Source organism: Xenopus tropicalis, chromosome 2, assembly GCF_000004195.4.
Source record: "Xenopus tropicalis strain Nigerian chromosome 2, UCB_Xtro_10.0, whole genome shotgun sequence".
Classification (NCBI taxonomy): domain Eukaryota; kingdom Metazoa; phylum Chordata; class Amphibia; order Anura; family Pipidae; genus Xenopus; species Xenopus tropicalis.
The window spans coordinates 72,066,098-72,084,701 of record NC_030678.2 but is presented as its reverse complement, the minus strand read 5'-3'; the positions used below and the strand labels follow the sequence as shown (position 1 = coordinate 72,084,701).

General features: G+C 40.2%; 1 protein-coding gene across 1 annotated transcript in view; it reads right to left on the bottom strand.

The window, feature by feature from the left end:
- Nucleotides 1-3,708: 3,708 nt before the first annotated feature.
- The window catches only part of ahcyl1 (adenosylhomocysteinase like 1), a 39,969-nt gene continuing 25,073 nt past the window's right edge, over nucleotides 3,709-18,604 (bottom strand). Inside the window, exons 8-18 of the mRNA NM_001127975.1 lie at nucleotides 17,433-17,651; nucleotides 16,953-17,069; nucleotides 15,978-16,041; nucleotides 12,914-13,002; nucleotides 8,875-8,945; nucleotides 8,261-8,355; nucleotides 7,872-7,970; nucleotides 4,847-4,915; nucleotides 4,576-4,654; nucleotides 3,928-4,048; nucleotides 3,709-3,818 (exon numbers count right to left, since the gene is read on the bottom strand). Coding sequence (NP_001121447.1) covers nucleotides 17,552-17,651 — 100 coding nt within the window. The 3' untranslated portion in view covers nucleotides 3,709-3,818; nucleotides 3,928-4,048; nucleotides 4,576-4,654; ... (6 more) ...; nucleotides 16,953-17,069; nucleotides 17,433-17,551. The remainder of the gene's footprint in view (nucleotides 3,819-3,927; nucleotides 4,049-4,575; nucleotides 4,655-4,846; nucleotides 4,916-7,871; nucleotides 7,971-8,260; nucleotides 8,356-8,874; nucleotides 8,946-12,913; nucleotides 13,003-15,977; nucleotides 16,042-16,952; nucleotides 17,070-17,432; nucleotides 17,652-18,604) is intronic.

Here is an 18,604-nt window from a genome sequence, read left to right as displayed (position 1 = left end):
CCCCTAAAACATTGGTAGCCAGGGCCCCCCTAAAACATTTGTGGCCAGGGCCCCCCTAAAACATTTGTGGCCAGGGCAGGGACCCCCTAAAACATTGTTAGTCAGCCCAGTGCCCACTAAGCGTAAAATTTTACTTTTCGGCCACCAAGGAAGATGCTATGTCTGGGGCAAAACCAACATCCCCACATCACCCCAAGAACACCATCGCCACTGTGAAACATGGTGGTGGCAGCATCATGCTGTGGGGATGTTTTCCAGCAGCAGGGACTGGGAAACTGGTCCAAATTGAGGGAAAGATGGATGGTGCTAAATACAGGGACATTCTGGAGCAAAACCTGTGTCAGTCTGCCTGTGATTTGAGACTGGGTTACAGTGGTTTAAGGGGAAACATTTAAATGTGTTGGAGACTTATCCAAAGTGTCTTGCAGCTGTAATTGCAGCAAAAGGTGGCTCTACAAAGTATTGACTTTAGTGGGGGGGGGGGGGGGGGTGACTGAAGTTTTCTGTTATTTTGTCCTATTTATTGTTTCCTTCACAATAAAATAAAGTTGTAGGCATGTTCTGTAAATGAAATGGTGCAAACTGTAAATACAAGGGTGTTATAATATATACAAAGCAAAATGGGCATAGCAATCCTACACACTATACTGAGGGCTTTACTATAAATAATGAGTGTGATAAGCTTTCATTCTCCTTTAAGGAAAACTATACCCCAGAATGAATACTTAACCAAAAGATAGTTTATATTATGTTAAGTGGCCTATAAAAGAATCTTGTCAAACTGAATATATATATCAGTAAATATTGCCCTTTTACATCTTTTCCCTTGAGCCACCATTTAGTGATGGGCTGTGCGCTCCCTCAGAGATCACTTGACCAGAAATAATGCAGCTCTAACTGTAACAGGAAGTAGTGTGGAAGTAAAAGACAGAACTCTTTCCATTAATTGGCTGATGAGGCCTAGCATGTATGTGTGCACTCTGAATCCTATTATCCCAGGAGATGGCCCTTAAAGAGTAAGTTCACCTTTTTTTTTTCTATTAATAAAATAACTCTAAACAGCTTCCCAGATTGCCTGCCTTTGTCCCTCTGTTCTTTCTTACCTGGTTGCTGAGTTACATTCTGCTCTATTCCACTCCTTCCTTGTTCAGAGTGAAGCTCCGCCCCCACTTCCTGTTCAGGTCTCTCACTGCACCGACAACTTGTCGGCAGGGGAGAGTCCCTTCTGGGCATGCCTGGAGGCAGCAGGAGCCAGCCTGTGTATGAGCAGGCTTTTTTTTTTCCAGGAGGGTGGGGGCTTCTGCTCTCTCTGAAGACTTTCAAACATGGCACATGTGACTGCAAAGCACCAGGGGGAAGTGCTGGACACAGTGGATTAAGGTAGTCTTATTTTAAAAATTAAGGTAGTGTAAAGTGTAGAGAATAGTAGTCTAAGGCTAAATATATGATTTGTTTTTTTAACATTTACATCTCCTTTAAATCTTAAAATGGGAATTTTCTAATTAGGAGTACCCAATAGCACATACTACTAAAAAAGTATATTTTTTTATGAAAATGGTTCATTTAGATCAAGCAGGGCTTTATTTGTCCTATTTATGTTGGTGAATACAGGCAACTTCCTGTGTAGTGCAGGTAATGCATTGGTTTAAGACACTGTATGTACAGATTACATTTCCATTCATAAAATATAAATTAAGAGCAGTAAATGAATGTTGTTTTTGCTTTATTTATGTATTGCTTATCATCAAGGTTCACTGTAATATTGCATTCATTTAAAATCATTATACATATATCTATCTATTCATATATATAAAATAAATCTCTGTCAAGCAGATCATGCGGTTAGAAGAATCTGTGAGCAGCAGTAACAGTCCTTGCAGCTTGTGTCTGGTTTCAGCCCTTTACTTATCTTTAGCAGTAGGAAATGGCAAATCCCAGATGTGAACATAACTACTCCATAGCTACAAGAAGGCAGATAACGCATGCATAGCATGGCTGTGCCTGATCACCATAAAAGCCAAACCAGAAGGTTGCAGTCTAATCTTATTTCAAGACTGCATAATAAATAGAACAAGAGCTTTGCTGGAGATGCTTATAAGAATTATTTCAGAAGGCTGCTAGATTCACAGTAATGTACGGCAGAGAGATAGTTTATTTTTAATAATTCTCTTAAAATATATAATCATTTCAGTTATAATTAGGGTGATTAAAAATATGGTTTCTCAGTGCAAAGACCTATATTCAAGAAGCAAAGCAAGCACAGTGTACGCTAGAATTAGGCAAACAGTTGCTATCGATCCACTGTTAAACTGCATCTTCCACCACCCTCAGCCAGTCATGGAAGATAATGTCCAGGAAGAAAATGTTCAGCAACAGCTGAAGAACAACATGTTGCCTACTTTTGGGAATAAAACAGAGCTCATTTACCAACATAAGAGTACATAAGCACAGAGCGCCCATATACATTTAGACATTAGTCAGTAGCAATGTCCAGCCAGGTTGTTTTGGGTACTTCTGCATATGTGCTTCTATGTTACAATATGAGGTCTAGTAACAACATAGAGTACCAAGATGCTGAGGTATTATTTTGTGCCTTTACAAAGTGTTCCACGAAACCTATTTGCAGAGAATGTAAAATCTGGAAGAAAGAGAATATGGAGTCAATTAAAAAGGGAATCTAAACCCAGAAAAATGAATGATGTTAACTCATTTAAAGAGATACTGACGTCTGAAATAAAGCTGTCTTTTAAATATATCATAACATTGTCTTTGAATGATCTTTATAATTTTGCCATAAACCTACTTTCTGATGCTTTTATATAACCTATCTGATCCCCCATGTTCCTCTATGAGGGGGCTGCCATATTTGTGCAGCAGGAGGCCGTTAGCATTAGAAGCTATAACTGACAGGCTGAGAAGGGACAGTCAGGTTGGCAAAACAGTCAGGTTTAGGGACTTCAAGTAACAATTACTTACAAAAGCAGCCCTATCAATGAAAAATGATCAACATGACCTATAGGTAACTTTTTATGTAGATTCATATTTTAAAAAGTAGTTTTTTCGTGTCAGTATCACTTTAAAGTAATCCTCTAACCACACCTGCTATTTACATTAGTTTTCTATTTTAGTGGTTTCTTAGCAATTTTAGACTGCTAATAGCAGGTTTTCATCTAAACAGCTCTCTTTTAAGGTCAGAATGACAGCAACCCTGAATGTCTATGCTCTTTTTGCATTCAGTTAACCCTATGGTTGATAACTCTTAATTTAAAATTTCATATATTTTAGAAACCACTAAATGTAGAAATAGCAAAAATTCTCTGAAAAGCACTCTAACAAGAATACATCAAATAATTTTTTGGGTTTAGATCCTCTTTATCTAGAAGATTCCATTCTGGTCCTTACAAACATAAATGGAGGTATACTAACCATCAAAATACAGTAACAAACAATATTGTATTACATATCATTGTAGGAAGTGCAGGAAGCCCTCAACGAGCATATACACTTGTTAAAAGCATGTAAAAAGAAATAACTTGTAGGGTACCGGTACCAGAGTGAATTAAGGCAGCAATAATTGCAGTGCTCCAAGAGTTTTTATACTTGTGGATTAACACAGTCTAGGGATCCTGGTAAGAATATTGGAATCCTGACATATTGCCAAATTAGCAATTTTCTGTCCATATCAGAAAAGGACAACATGCATCAGCACAAAGAGAACAAGACATATATTACAGCAATGAGAAAATATATATAGACTGGTCTTCTTTCTTTATTTGTCTTGGGAAACATAAAGTAAGCCTTTAATGATCCATCAATATCTGAAAAATAAAGCAGAGATGTACTTTACTGAACTGTTGGTTATAAATTATATGTATTAAGTGCCATGTTTAAGAATACGCTTTTGATTTACAAATTAATGCATCTTGCCTGTAATAGTTTGGTTTGAAAGGTCCATTCTTGTTAAGCCCCAAATACTTAGCCTGATCCTCTGTTAATTCTGTTAAATGTGCATCAAAAGAGGGCAGATGGAGACTGGCAACATACTCATCTAGAGAAAATGGAATGTATACTGATTCATTGGAGAGCACAGAAAATGTGCTGAAAACAGCTTACCAGAAAATAAATACTGGAAAAGAAATGGAGCCTGTACTCAGCATGGACACCTACAGTCAATGAAGCCTGTAATGTGCAATTTGAGATGCTTTATATGTCTGTACATTTTTTGGATAAAAACAAAAAGTGCAGTATGCAATGTAATATTTAATTTTTTAAAGTAAAAAATTTGCCTTAGTTGTGTTTTTTTCATCGGTAAAATTTATTTTCATCGGTAAAAGATTTTTGATTGAATTAAACCATAAATAAATCACTTTAGCTATAACTTCTATTCACCTTAAAGGCTCATTTATGTGCAGGGTACAAAGTACAAAAAAAAGCAAACTTATGCTGCATAGTAACAGGAGGGCATGGTATTTGATAAATTATTCTTAATAAAATTCCTAGGATAAAATACTTTTTTAAGTAATTTATCAACCAGTATACTGTGCCTGCAAACTGTGACCCATGTACAGTACTTACCCATCTTCTTGGGCAATAGATACACATCCTGCTTGTATCGTCCTTCAGGGGCATTGTATAGTTCTATTAGAGCTAGAGCCTGTATAAATAACAATAGCACAAAGCTTTACATACACTATATATATAAACAAACTATAAAAACATTACAACATAGTTAGTAGGACATAAATCAGAAAAATACATGACAATATCAAAATGACTAAAGAGATCTACAACAAATGAAAACTGCTTCTTGCATGTTCTATAAATCTATGTAGAGTAAAGATCCTACCTCTGTGGTTGCTGTAATTGAGAGCACAAATGTAGGAATTGTTGAGCAACTTAGATTGAGAAGTCGACCCTAAAACAGGCAATATAACATTATATATCATTGATGTTGTATATATTTCAGTATTATTCATACTGTACAAAACCTATTCCAATGTTTCTGCCATGGATATATAAATTCATATGTAATGAAGGAAACCTTTAAACCCAGCACCTACACCTTGATGGCAAAGTACACTTTCATACAATACACCACAGCTTTAAGTGTCTCAGGTTATACTTATGCATTATTTACAAACTACATATTTCACTGCAAATCATTTCTATCAGGTCCATCAGCCAGCAAGTCCAAATGATGATGTACTATTTTTGATGCTGCCTGGTTGCTGAAGACTATTGCTGTGGTGTAGCTTCTTAAGCTCATTCTTGCTCTACTGCAGTGCTGTCCAACTTCTGTTGTACCGAGGGCCGGAATTTTTCCGACCTACGTGGTGGAGGGCCGATAATGGAAGCCAGTTTTGACCACTCCCCTTTTTGAAACCGCACCCACTTGAAACCACACCCATGTTATCACATGACCATACCCATATTAATTGTTGTAGTACAGCAAAAACCTGCCATACTCTGCCTGCCCTACCCTGCCTGTGTGTGCCATACTCTGCCTTCCCTACCCTGCCTGTGTGTGCCATACTCTGCCTTCCCTACCCTGCCTGTGTGTGCCATACTCCGCCTTCCCTACCCTGCCTGTGTGCCATACTTTCACTGTGTGTGCCATTCTTGGCTGGTTTGTGCCATACTTGGCCTGTGTGTGCCATACTCTGCCTGCCCTACCCTGCCTGTGTGTGCCATACTCTGCCTTCCCTACCCTGCCTGCGTGTGCCATACTTTCACTGTGTTTGCCATTCTTGGCTGGTTTGTGCCATACTTGGCCTGTGTGTGCCATACTCTGCCTGTGCCATACTCTTTCTGTGTGTGCCATACTCTGCCTTCCCTACCCTGCCTGTGTGTGCCATACTCTGCTTGCCCTATGATGACTGTGTGTATGGCACACACAGGCAGCATACAGTGACACAATGCTGGCACTGCTCCTACAGTCTGCACAATAACTATATATTAAAAAACTTTTTAATTGAAGTACCACCTCAGTATATGTTCTTTTTGTAGTGTGCAGGGATTATTTGTGGGTTTCTACTGCTCCTGAGGTGTGAACAGGGGAACAATGGGGGTGATTACAGCCTGAGCCTGAGGTGTGAACTCTACAGGGGGGGAACAATGCAGAGATTAAAAGGTGTGAAAAACACAGGGGATTACATATTTAAACAATACAGCCTGATTACAGCCTGAATCTGAGGTGAGAAACATGCAGGGGGCCAGTTAATCTCAGTACTGATACCATTTAAAGCTTACTCAAGAGTAAGCCATCAAAGCAGCCAGGCAGGTGGGGGGCCACACAGAGGGGGGTCGCGGGCCGCATGCGGCCCGCGGGCCGCCAGTTGGACAGCACTGCTCTACTGCATTTGCAGAATTTTGCAATTTTGAATCACTTTATGTCAGTCAATTTACTTTTTATATTGCAGTGTTTAGATAGTATTATATTTGATGGTACTGTCAACCACAAATCACAAAAATACTATCGTTCTTGGCATGTTCTGTGATGTTTGCTTGATCCATTCCTATAACCAATACCATGTGAGACAAAAAAAAACCAAAACAAAATAAAGGTGTGCTGCTCTGCTGGAATGAATACTGCCTTTCCCCTGGTTACTTTTAGGATTATCTCATAACCTCTTCAACAATAAACATGCCTAAGAACAAGTAAAGCTGGCCATACACACACCAATGATATCGTACGAAACCTTGTTTCGTATGATATTTGGTGCATGTATGGCAGCTTGACGAGGCAACCGATATCGAACAAGGCTGCGGATATTGGTTGACTTGTCGATCTGGTGGGCTAAAAGATTTTGAGCAAAATCTACATTCAGGGCTGAATCAGCAGAAGGAGGTAGTCAGGGCCGCCATCAGGGGGGCACAGGTGAGACAGTTGTCCCGGGCCAGAACGCTTTAAAGGGGGCTCGGCCGTGATAGATTTTTTAGCTCGGGCCCCATTTAAAGAACTACGGGCCCTGTCATTGGTTCATTGGTGGGCAGTGGGAAATTTGATTGGTTGCTCCCCATGCGTCCGTAAACACGGGGCGCAACCTTAAAAATGTGCACATGCAGTGGGAGCTGGGCACATATCAAGAGGACGCAGCCGGAGGAAGTCAGTAGTGGGGGAGCTGGAGGATGCCAGAGGAAGCCGCAGTGGAGCTGGAGAAAGTCACTGGAGGTGGGGGGGGAGCTGGAGGAAGCCGCAGGAAGTCGCTGGGTGAGGTGGGGAGCTGGAGGAAGCCGAAGGGGAGCCGGAGAAAGTCACTGGGGGGAGGGGAAGCTGGAGGGTTAGATGCAGCAGGGAGCTGGGGCACATATCAAGAGGGGGCCAGCTACAGGAAGTCGCTGGGGGGGAGCTGGAGGATGACGGTGGCAGCAGGGGGGAGCTGGAGGATGCTTGGGGGTGGTTGAAGCTGGAGGATGCTGGGAAGGACACTGGGTGAGAGCTGGAGGATGCTGTGGGGGGGGGGGTAACTGGAGTATGCTGGGGGGATGCTGGTTACCATTGTTTTACGGAGGCCCTGGCTACCAATGTGTGTGTGTCCTTTGTACTGACCGGAGGGGTCACTGGGGGAGGGGGCCCAGAAAATTTTGTTGTGAGGGGCACCGTGGTTTGTGATGGCGGCCCTGGAGGTAGTGTTCTGATTGCTTCTACCTCTACGATTCAGCCCTGAACTTCTGTGGAGTGTGGGAACGATCTTTCGTGGGACCATTGAAAGGTCGAAAATTGGTACGTGTATGGCCACCTTTAGGCCGAAGTTTCTTTCATTGCTTTGAAGTTACATACTACAAAGCGCAAGTTTAACTATGATGCCCCTTAATAAGCATGAAACACTTTTAAGCAATTAATAGCATTTATTCTAGTCACAGAGACCCACCTCAGCTAGAAGAACTATCCGTTTCCCATCAGGCCAGATTATATGGTCCACCTGAGATCTGATGCGTTCCCATGTTAGCTCAGGAGTACGCAAGCTGGTCTAAAAAAAAGATCCTATTAATATGTGGCTGAGATCAATTAAACCAAGAAGCTAGAAATAAACAGTGAGGAATTAACTAAGGTAAAGCTAATGGCTAGGGATTAGAAGAAATGAAAGGTAAAAAACTGAGTTAATATAGAGAAGATACAGAGAACAGAGAAGCGAGAAAAAATAAAATTAGTTTTTTTTGTTATAATGACAAATTAATATTTGATCATATTCTTCTCCTATCATTGAGTATGCCATAATAAATATATCAAAGCATGATAAATATTGCAAATGTAGCTCACCACATCAATCTCTGTATTGGAATGTCCCATGTTACATACAATGCAGCCATTTTTCATGCGGTCCAAATGTTCCCGAGTTACAACATTTTTGTTTCCTATAAAATACCACATATTATAAGCTATAGCTAACAGGTATGTTTCTTACTGGTGAGCGAACTTGCCTTAAGGTATTGCATATTGTTTGTACCCTGCTGGTGGCCTAGCTTGTTCTGCTTCTGTACTTATCTGTGTTAATACCAAAAGAGAACATCAAAACAGAAGCCCATAAAAATGGAGAGAACTGCTTCATGCTTACCATAACAAAACACACTAAGCATAAAGTGGGATAACCACATCCAATTAATAAATGAAACAGGGTTTAAGTGTTTTGTTTTCCAGTGTTAGTCTGTGGTGTACTAGAATAAACAACATGTGCAAAAAATTTTATTAATACCCAGTTATGGTAATGGTTTCTGCAGAATAAATATATTGTTCAAGGTGGCACTAATGTGGCAAATCTATTGGCAGTAAAATGCCAAAATGACTTTCCTTCTCCTTTAAGGATTCAGGCTTCTGCCAAATACAAAAATAATGAATTCTGTGCATCCCTAACATTTATCTTAGAAGTAGCTTACCTGTGCAAGTAATGACCACATCTACCTGTCGAATAATCTCACTTAATTTCACCACACGAAAACCTTCCATACTATAAATGAATGGAATACAAGACATATAAGAAAAGATAGGTGCTATATTCCCCCAAATTAATACTGGTTACTGGCCCCAAAAGAAAGCTAAAGTGAGCAACCTAAGTGGAAATCTAAAGTCAGAGTAGTCCAGGGGCTATATTCCATCTGAGCCTATATTTAGTCACTACAGCTTTAAGTGGTAAAACACTTAAATGTTATTCCAGTTAGTTAGAATAATGACAAGCTCCTTCAAACAGATGAGCCATTCAAACAGCACTTGATTTTTAGGCAAAGTGGCACCCTAGAAAACAAGTAAACTACTATACAAAGCTGCAAAAGAAAAAAATAATTCAAAAACTATAAATGATAAAAAAAAAAAATGTGAACATACTGCCTGATCATCTTGGCATTTATGGCCACTTGAGTTGTTCAGGCCAATAATTCTGCAATCTTGGTAGAAAATTTCTATTGGTTGCCCAAAAAAAAGGTGAAAAGGAGCCGCAGAGTTTCATCTCCTCCTACTGCTCCAACTGTTTGATTGGTCAGTCAGATTTCTGTACACCAAATACCTTTTTCCACTTAAGTCAGATTCCTAGCAATAATGAGGAATTTTTTTTATATTTTATTACTCTACATAATGCTTTATTAAAAGGTGAAATTTTATCATCTGCCACAGAAATGGGAATCAAAATGGTAGATTCTGGCCATTGCAGCTCTTGTGGCTGACTGGTGATAAGGCCACAAGTACCTACACTGATATAATCTCAATCACTGCCAGGTTTTGTAAACAAACAGGCCAAGAACTCAATGTCCAAGAAATTTTTGCTATAGCACGCCACAACTGCACAGATTAATGTGATGAATCATGAACTATTACATTGCTGTTGGCCGATTTGCACACAAAATATAACCTATTACACAACATAATAACAGGACTGGACAGTAGTGTTTATTTAATGATAATTTACATGCACCTTACATGACTCTACATCTACCAACCTGACACTGGAAGTTTACATTAATTGGACTGGGTTTGCCATTATTAATCATTATCCATTTATGACTGATATCTTGTACACTTCACTTTTTGCAATATGCAATAGAAGGGCCTCTTCTCCTGTTCCTTCTGTTTTTAAGGGCTACAGTGTGGGTTTAACATTTGTATATAATAAATGTAATGGTATATTCAAGACAAGTTGGTTAAAGGAGAACTAAACCCTAAAAATAAATACGGCTAGAAATGCCATATTTTATATACTAAACTAACTGCACAAGCCAAAAGTTTTGGCATCTCTATAGTAGTAATGAGACAGGTATTTACAGTTGTCACAGGAGTTCTTCATCTTGGATTCTATTAGAACTGTCCTGGACAGTGCACATGCTCAGTGCACTCTGAGCAGCTGTTGGGTAGTTGAGCTTAGGGGTCGTTCCAAATTATCAAGCAGAAAATGAGGTTTAACTGTCATATAAACTGATGCTACAGGTCTGATTATACTCTGATGCTAAATGTACTGGTTTCAGAGCTGCCATGTTATGTGCCAGAGCTAGAAAATCTTCAAACAGGTAAAGAATGTCGGCACTCATAGGATTTCCGCAATAAGGCAAAGAAAAAAAAGATTTTTTAAATGCAAGCGGTGAGATTTATTGTGTCCAACGTTTTAGTCCTTTACTAGGACTTTCGTCAAGGAGTACAAGAAGGCAAACACATCGGCGTTTTAAAGGTAAAGTTTGGCGCCAAGACATAGTGTTGCCAGGCAACAGAGCATAAACAAAACAAAAAGCAAAGAACAAAAGCGTGCCAGTGTATAAAGCAAATAAACAGTGTACATTAGAGCTGGGCGGTATGACCAAAAATTTATATCACGGTATTTTTCAAAATTATATCGGTATCACGGTATTGACGGTATTTTTTTTTCCAATTAACATTGGTGGCCAGGGCCCCTAAATATTGCTATTGAGACAATTAGTATTTAATCCACAGGGAACAAAGTTGAAAATATATGGAAAGGCTCGTGTTGGTACAATTCCTCAGAGGTTCTAAATCGGTATATGAAGCACTGCTTCATGCAGTTCTGTACTTGGAATGTGCAATTTTGGGAGGTTTGTACCAGTGAGGCGCCAGTAGAGGGAGCATGTGACCAGCTAAGCAGGAAGCTTTCCCCCCCACTTTCCCCTTATAATTACGATTATTATTTATAATTTATAATACCTTTTTTTTTTTAAAAACCGATATTCATTTTTGAAATACCCCCATACCGGTGATGATCGGGTTGCGCCCCGTGCGTACATGACGTCAGTACGCACGGGGCGCAACCCGATCATCACCAGTATGGGGGTATTTAAAAAATGAATATCGTTTTTTAAAAAAAAAACGGTATTCGGTATTTTACGGTATACCGCCCAGCACTAGTGTACATGGTGCCATAGATCCGCCCTTTACCCCATAGCCTTTCAAATTGCTACCTATAGACCCGCTCCTGACAGGCAGGAGTTCATTGTGTGCACATACAGTAGAGACGGGAGTAGAGGGGCCGAGCGTTGCTAGGTGGTTACTCGGTAATAGCCGAGTAACTGTGCCCGTCCCCTTGTCCTCCGAAGTAAATACCACCTCTAAATAACGCATCCCAGGCCTGTCAATGCCCCCCGCGGGGCAAGTTCAATATACTGCACGTCTCAAATATACACATACCCCCCACGGGGTAAGTACACTAGAAGGTCACTGTCCAAGCGGATAGCCTCATACGCATGAGGCACTAAGAGCGGGCATATTGGGGTACACCTGCTGCCCCTAGGATTGGTCGCTCCGGGATCCAAATAGGCAATGAAAGGTATTAGGGCAGAAAATACACCAAAAACACCTACCCAAAAGAAAAAAGAATGAAAAGAAACATATATACATTGTAGCCTTGTACAGCAGTATCAAGACAGCTTGATAAGGGCAAAATAGTGAAGTAACAAATGTTGAAATACAGGCAGGAAAAAGTTACAGCATTGCCAAAGTTATATTGAAAGGCAGAGATACATTGTGGCTTAGTTCAGCAGTGTGATGAGGGCAACATAATACAATAATCAATGATGCAGTGAGAGCAGACAAAGTAGTTACATAGTAGCCACTATTATACATAAAAGCAGAAGGAGTGATCGGGTGAAGCATCCTAATGGCAATGTTTCATTAAGGCCCTTAGGGGATACACAGTCCAATCTGTGGATCCACCTGGACACTCTTTGCAGTAATGCTTGGTCCCTGTTCCCTCCTCTTGACAAAGGAGGTTGAAAATCAATGGCCATACACTTTCAACATTTGTTACTTCACTATTTTGCCCTTATCAAGCTGTCCTAATACTGATGTACGAGGCTACAATGTATATATATGTTTCTTTTCATTCTTTTTTCTTGGCGCCAAACTTTACCTTTAAAACGCCGATGTGTTTGCCTTCTTGTACTCCCTGACGAAAGTCCTAGTAAAGGACTGAAACGTTGGACACAATAAATCTCACCGCTTGCATTTAAAAAATCTTTAATTTTCTTTGGCTTATTGCGGAAATCCTATGAGTGCTGACATTCTTTACCTGTATGTATATATATAATATACTATATATAAGTATATTTTGCATCTTTTCCTAAATTCAGTAACTGACAGCAACACAGAGCATGTGCAGTGAATCAGCAGAAAAGAAGACAAAGAGCTACTGGGCATCTATGATGTTTATTGATCTTATATAATCTTTATTGCTAAAGGGCTGTAGTTGCCTTGGGCTGGTACAGAAGCACAAAACATAATGTACAACATTTCTAGACTATTTCTTGGTTAGGCTTTAGTTCTCCTTTAAGTTTGCAGTATTTCAACATCTTTTTAACCCCTCTTTTGCCCCTGGTGGGCCTTGTTTGTATTAATTTGCTGACATATAACTGTGAATTAAAATAGACATATTCTTCTTCTGGAAAAATGTAATACTTTCAAACATTATAAATCACTGCCCCTTACCAGGCTTGAAGAGCACAAATTGGATCAATTTCTGTTACATGGACAATAGCTCCAAGGGCTTTCAGAGCTGCACAACATCCCTTACCAACCTGCATTAAATAAAACAAAAGTCCTGTGAACAAGCATTTTTAAGTATTGTTTTTTTAAATCATGTGTACTACAGAAAAAATTAATGTTTGAAAACTATTAGGGCCAATTTAAAAATGCAGCTCAAATGGTACTTTTCTGACGCAAATCACAATTTTTTTGCACACAATGCAGCATTTTAATTAAACATAAAATCTAAAAGCATAACTTGAATTGGTTGCAATTACATACAATGAAGCCTTAAGAGCAATAATACGTTTTGCATTTGTATTATTTTTTAGAGTGGGAATGGCATCACTATGCATAATAATACCAACATAATATAATAAGAATGCACTATGCATAATAACACCGACAGCTTGCCATTTACTTGCCTCAAGTCAGAAACTATTGACGCAACCCAGAACTGAAATTTTGTAACACCTCTGTGCTCAGGCATGTGGTAAATAAGTGGTTCCTTAGTATCAGAGCAGAGTGCCAATTTCAGGGTTCCTTAGCATCAATGTGTGTACTACACACTATTTATCAGAGCAGGTGGGGTGGGAACACTGGTGCTCCTGTACATACTCCCAAGGGCAAGAAGTGTGTATAGGCACAATAATCTTGTGAATTGTGTTAATTCACAATTTTGTGTCAAATTTACAATAGTTCACTTGCAGATGCAATTATAAAAGAGGCCTTAGGTCTTAGATGTGACTGAAGTCAAATTTGGCTTAGAGTAGTTTTCTTGCGCTTGGCTGGGTGGACCACATGAACCACGCATAAGCCTACTGCCAAGTCACAGAAACGTTCCACGAAGGAAGGGCAAATCAATGAAATGTGAGAAAATGTGAATAACTTCCTGAACTCGCTTGAGTTTTTTTGCAAGCAATTGTTTTTGTTTGCTCTTGATCCTGTTGAAGGACATGTAAAGCCAATATTTGCCTACAATATATATCAGTTGGCCACATCTCCCCCACCCAAATGGCATTATTTGTACTGCATATATTGCCTCCGTTTGCCAGCACATCACATTTTCCTAAAGCAAATGGCAGCTATCAGCTGGCGGCCATTTCTCCTCTGATACATAATCAGATACATTTAAATCTACAAACAGCATATTATTAACATTTATTTATAAAGCACCCAGCGCCAGATTTCTAAACGACGCGCCCCGAGGCCGCCCCAATTCGGCGCCCCCTACCGCCCCCACCCGCCGTGCGAGCGCGCATGCGCAAACCACCTCCTCCTTCCCTGCCGCCGCGCTAACGCGCATGCGCATGCGCCAAAGTTAAAACTCCCATACGGAGCAGTGGGGAGAGGTCCCCATTGCTCCGTATGGGAGCAAAATTTTTTAAATTTGCGTGCGGCGGGGCGGCATGCCGCCCCTATGTTTATGCCGCCCTAGGCCCGGGCCTTTGTGGCCTCGCCACAAATCCGGGCCTGAAAGCACCAACATATTCCGCAGCGCTGTACAATAAGTGGGTTTCATACATTGGACATACAGAGTAACATATAAAGCAATCAATAACCGATACAAGAGGTGAAGAGGGCCCTGCCCAAAAGAGCTTACAATCTACAAGGAGAAACGGTTGAGACACAAGGTGTGAGAATGGGCATGACCAGAGTTGTGAGAGGTGTGGCACAGGGTATTGTTAAACTAGATTAGGGTAAGCTTCTCTAAAAAAATGTGTTTTTAGAGATCTCTTGAAGGCAGAGAGATTGGGAGAAAGTCTGATAGTTTGTGGGAGAGAATTCCAGAGAAGGGGGGCAGCCCTTGCAAAGTCTTGAATGCGAGCGTGTGAGGAGGGAATGAGAGAGGAGGTGAGGAGCAGGTCAGAAGAGGAGCGTAACAAGCGGGTTGGATGGTACCTAGAGATAAGTTCAGAGATGTAGGGGGGGGCAGAGTTATGAACTGCTTTGAATGTGAGAGTCATTAGTTTGAATTTTATCCTGGATGGTAGGGGAAGCCAGTGCAGGGATTGGCAGAGTGGCATGGCAGAGGAGGAGCGGTTGGAGAGGTGTATGAGCCTGGCAGCAGTATTCACACACACACAGATCCTTATTCAGCATAGATTTCATCAAGAATGCAGGCTCACACAGGCAGAACAAAAGTTCTGCTTTGTTTGAGCTTAGCTGAGGAGAGGAAGTTAGGAGAAAAAAATTGAAGCAGACAGCTAGAGCAGAGTTTCTGGGAACCAGCAATGCCATCTATTCACTGGCTCCTAAACTGGAGGGCGTATTTAGTAATCTGAGCTTAGTACAACTGAGCATGCCCACAAGCCTGGCTCTGTGGTGCTCGGTGAAAAGTACCCCAGGCCAGTGCAGTTTTCTGCTAACTGGAGCACAAGCCTGGGGTATCAGATTACAATCCTCGGGAGGGGGATAATATTTGGCATCCCCCAGTGATTACCCTTTCCTTCTCCTTTAAAGAAAAAAAGAGTATTATTTCCACAAACTGGCAAAAATTGAAACCCTGCCAGCTAAAACCTGGCAAGCTTTTTATGTTTTGCCAAAAAGTGTATTGTAAATTGTACTGTTTGTCAACCGTGACTCAAAGTCAACTAGCAGGGGTTAAAAAGCACCAAGTAGATGTGCCCAGCATTTGCATTCATGACTTTAGAAAAACAGGATGTTAACTACTTAACATAACTCAGGAACCTGTGTGGATATATTCACATTTAATATACCTTATATGCCCATTATTTTTTAAATTATGTATAAGCCCTTAATTCCCCACTTTACAATTCCTAAGCTTCACTGTATGGGAACAACCTCTGACATTCCTACAGAGACAAAACACATTCCAGTCTCTGTTACCAGTACAACATTTTATCAAATATAAGCCTTTTTTATGTAATGGGATGGTAAGCTTGTGAATGAGATTTAGTGTTGAACTGTATTGACAAAATGAAATACAGCAATAACCCAAAAGGAATCCCTAAGTCCACTGAACAACTGACAACAGAATGAAAATGTTAAACAATAGGTCACTTACCTCTCCATATCCACACACTACAACCTGCTTTCCACCAAACATAACATCTGTGCTTCTTTTTAGGCTGCAGGATAAAAAATGAAAATATAACACACAAAACCATAATATAAAAATAGACTTCTAAAATTTAAGACCTGTTTTGGTTTAACAAAATTCAGGGGAAAATGTGTAATGCATGTAATGTTATGTTTATTCTACCTTTTGCTCTCCTCTCTGTTCTTCATCTCTGGACCGATAATCGGATCTCACTTTTCCCCTCCCTTCTCTCTTTCTATTTGTACATAGTTTTTGCTCCATGCAAGTAATCCAGGTAATGCAAGTGTTTTCCCAACACCCCCGGTAGTGCACTTACTATACTTCAAGCTGGCTAACTGCGTCAAGAAGGGATGACTTTGACGCAGTTGGCCAGCTTGAAGTATATTGCAATATATGGACAAACAATCCCTGTTTTGCTTAAAGGGGAGGGCATTTCATAGTAGCTTAATGCACAGAATGTCTTAATGTCCTATATATATTGATAATGGGTGAGTGCAGAGGATCTCTTGTTGTTGTTTCTATGTATTTTGTGGTCACAATAATACAATAATATACAATAACTTTCCCCAGATGTAATAAAGGCACTATTGCCCAGGTGCAGCAAACCATAGAAGTAAGTTGTTTGCTTTTAAATTTGATAAGTAAATGCTTCCTTTCTACTGGTTGCTGCAGATGTGCAGATGATTATACCAGCAACAAACTTTGTACCTTATAATACTGTACCGCACTTATGTGTTAAAGTATCAGTTATTTAAATGTATCTGTCACATTGAATTTCCAGTCAACATGCAATTGCGAGTTACATCTTAATGAAGCCTTATTCAGATGTCCAGATTCAGATGACATTTGTAGTTTACACAGTTAAAATGCCTAAAATGTGACTGTTGATTGATGTTTAGAACTTGTTATAGTGCCAGAGCTGCAAGATAAAGATCTCACCCATCCAATATGGATTCTCGGCAGCAGTATAGATTATCAAACTTCTGCTTAGTAACAGAGTCATTAACATTCATTGCTGGAACACACAGTTTACCAGCTTTGGAGAGCTGATACAGCCTGGAAAATGAAGAGGGAGAAAAAAAAAATACAATATAATACAATGTATTAAAAATGCAGGATGAGGTGGGAAAAGTGCAAAAAAGGAGATAGGAGCAGACTGCAGCTTACCCTGGGCACAAGAGCTTCTTCTGTGAGCACTATGGGGTGCAAATTTGCACTTGTGCCCTGGGGTATAGTAAATGACCCCTAATATATAACTGACAAACAGTATGTTCATGCTTTGATATACAAGATATTTCATGGATTTCTGCCATGCATTAAAGGAGAAGGAAATTCATTTTAGCATTTAACTGCGAATAGATTCGCCATATTAGTGCCACCTAGAATGCTATATTTATTCTGCAGAAAGCATTACCATACCTGAGTAAAGAGCCCTAGAAGCTGTATCTGTTTGTTAGAGATTGCAGCTGCCATTTTAGCTTGGTCTTCATAGCTTCCTACTTGCAGTCTAACCATAATAACTCAGATTATTATCATTATTATGAATTCTTTTGGGAGGGGACAGCAGGAGAGGGGAGAGAGGAGAGAACTGTGCAGACTGTGGCCCCCTGGAATGAAGGATTTTTCAAGCCAAATTCCCTAAGATCATGTTTACAAAAAAGGAGACAATAAATCCTGTGTTTCTGTAAATGATCAGCATTGTCTATTTTAGTAGCCTGTGTGTCTTCACCCTTAACACACAGAGCTACTTAATAGCAGCTACTTGTCACAGCTACAGAAAATACCCTCCCATAGACAATACTGAGAATTGCCTTTGCTAAAACACACAGAGACAATTATCAGTAAATGATCAGCGTTTTCTATTTTAGTAGCCACAAGAAGTAGCTGCTACTAGTAGCTCTGTGAACTAAGAACTGTGTGCTCACTGAAAGAACACTATTGAAAACAGCTCCGGTAGTGGGGAATCTGCAAGAGAAGACTTAGCAGGGAAATTATTCATACCATTACTAACATTCTACAAGTACAAGACCTGTATAATATATTGCAGATAGCCATCCTATTTCAACATGCCAACACATATGCATCTGCATAGCATATTTCCCCTACTCAGTATCCTAAACAAAAATACCCAAGGGGATTTCAAGAGAAACCACCCAGAGAAACTCTTGCAGCCACAACCTGGTTTGGCGTCAAATCCAAAGGGCCTACCTGGGGTCAATAATGGTACAGAAAACCGGTCAAACAGGTAAGACAAAGGGAGTATGAAAACCGGGCAAACCATATCACCAGTGACTCTTACACATGCATGCTCTGAGTCAGAAATGGTGCCCTGCACACAAATTCTGCAGGATGCTCAGTTGTACAATCTTACTTTATCAATATTTCAGCCACTTGACCTAGATGAACATATGATACATGCCCTGTGAGGTATCCCAGACCATATAACAGCCTAAACAAAGCCTTAGGCAACAGCAAAAAAAATAATTCTAATTACCATATGGCCATGATCCCCTTCCAGTAAAGCACAAGACCAGTAAGCAGCCATGTCATATACAGGACCATCTTAAAGGCAAAAACTAAAAACTTGGTAC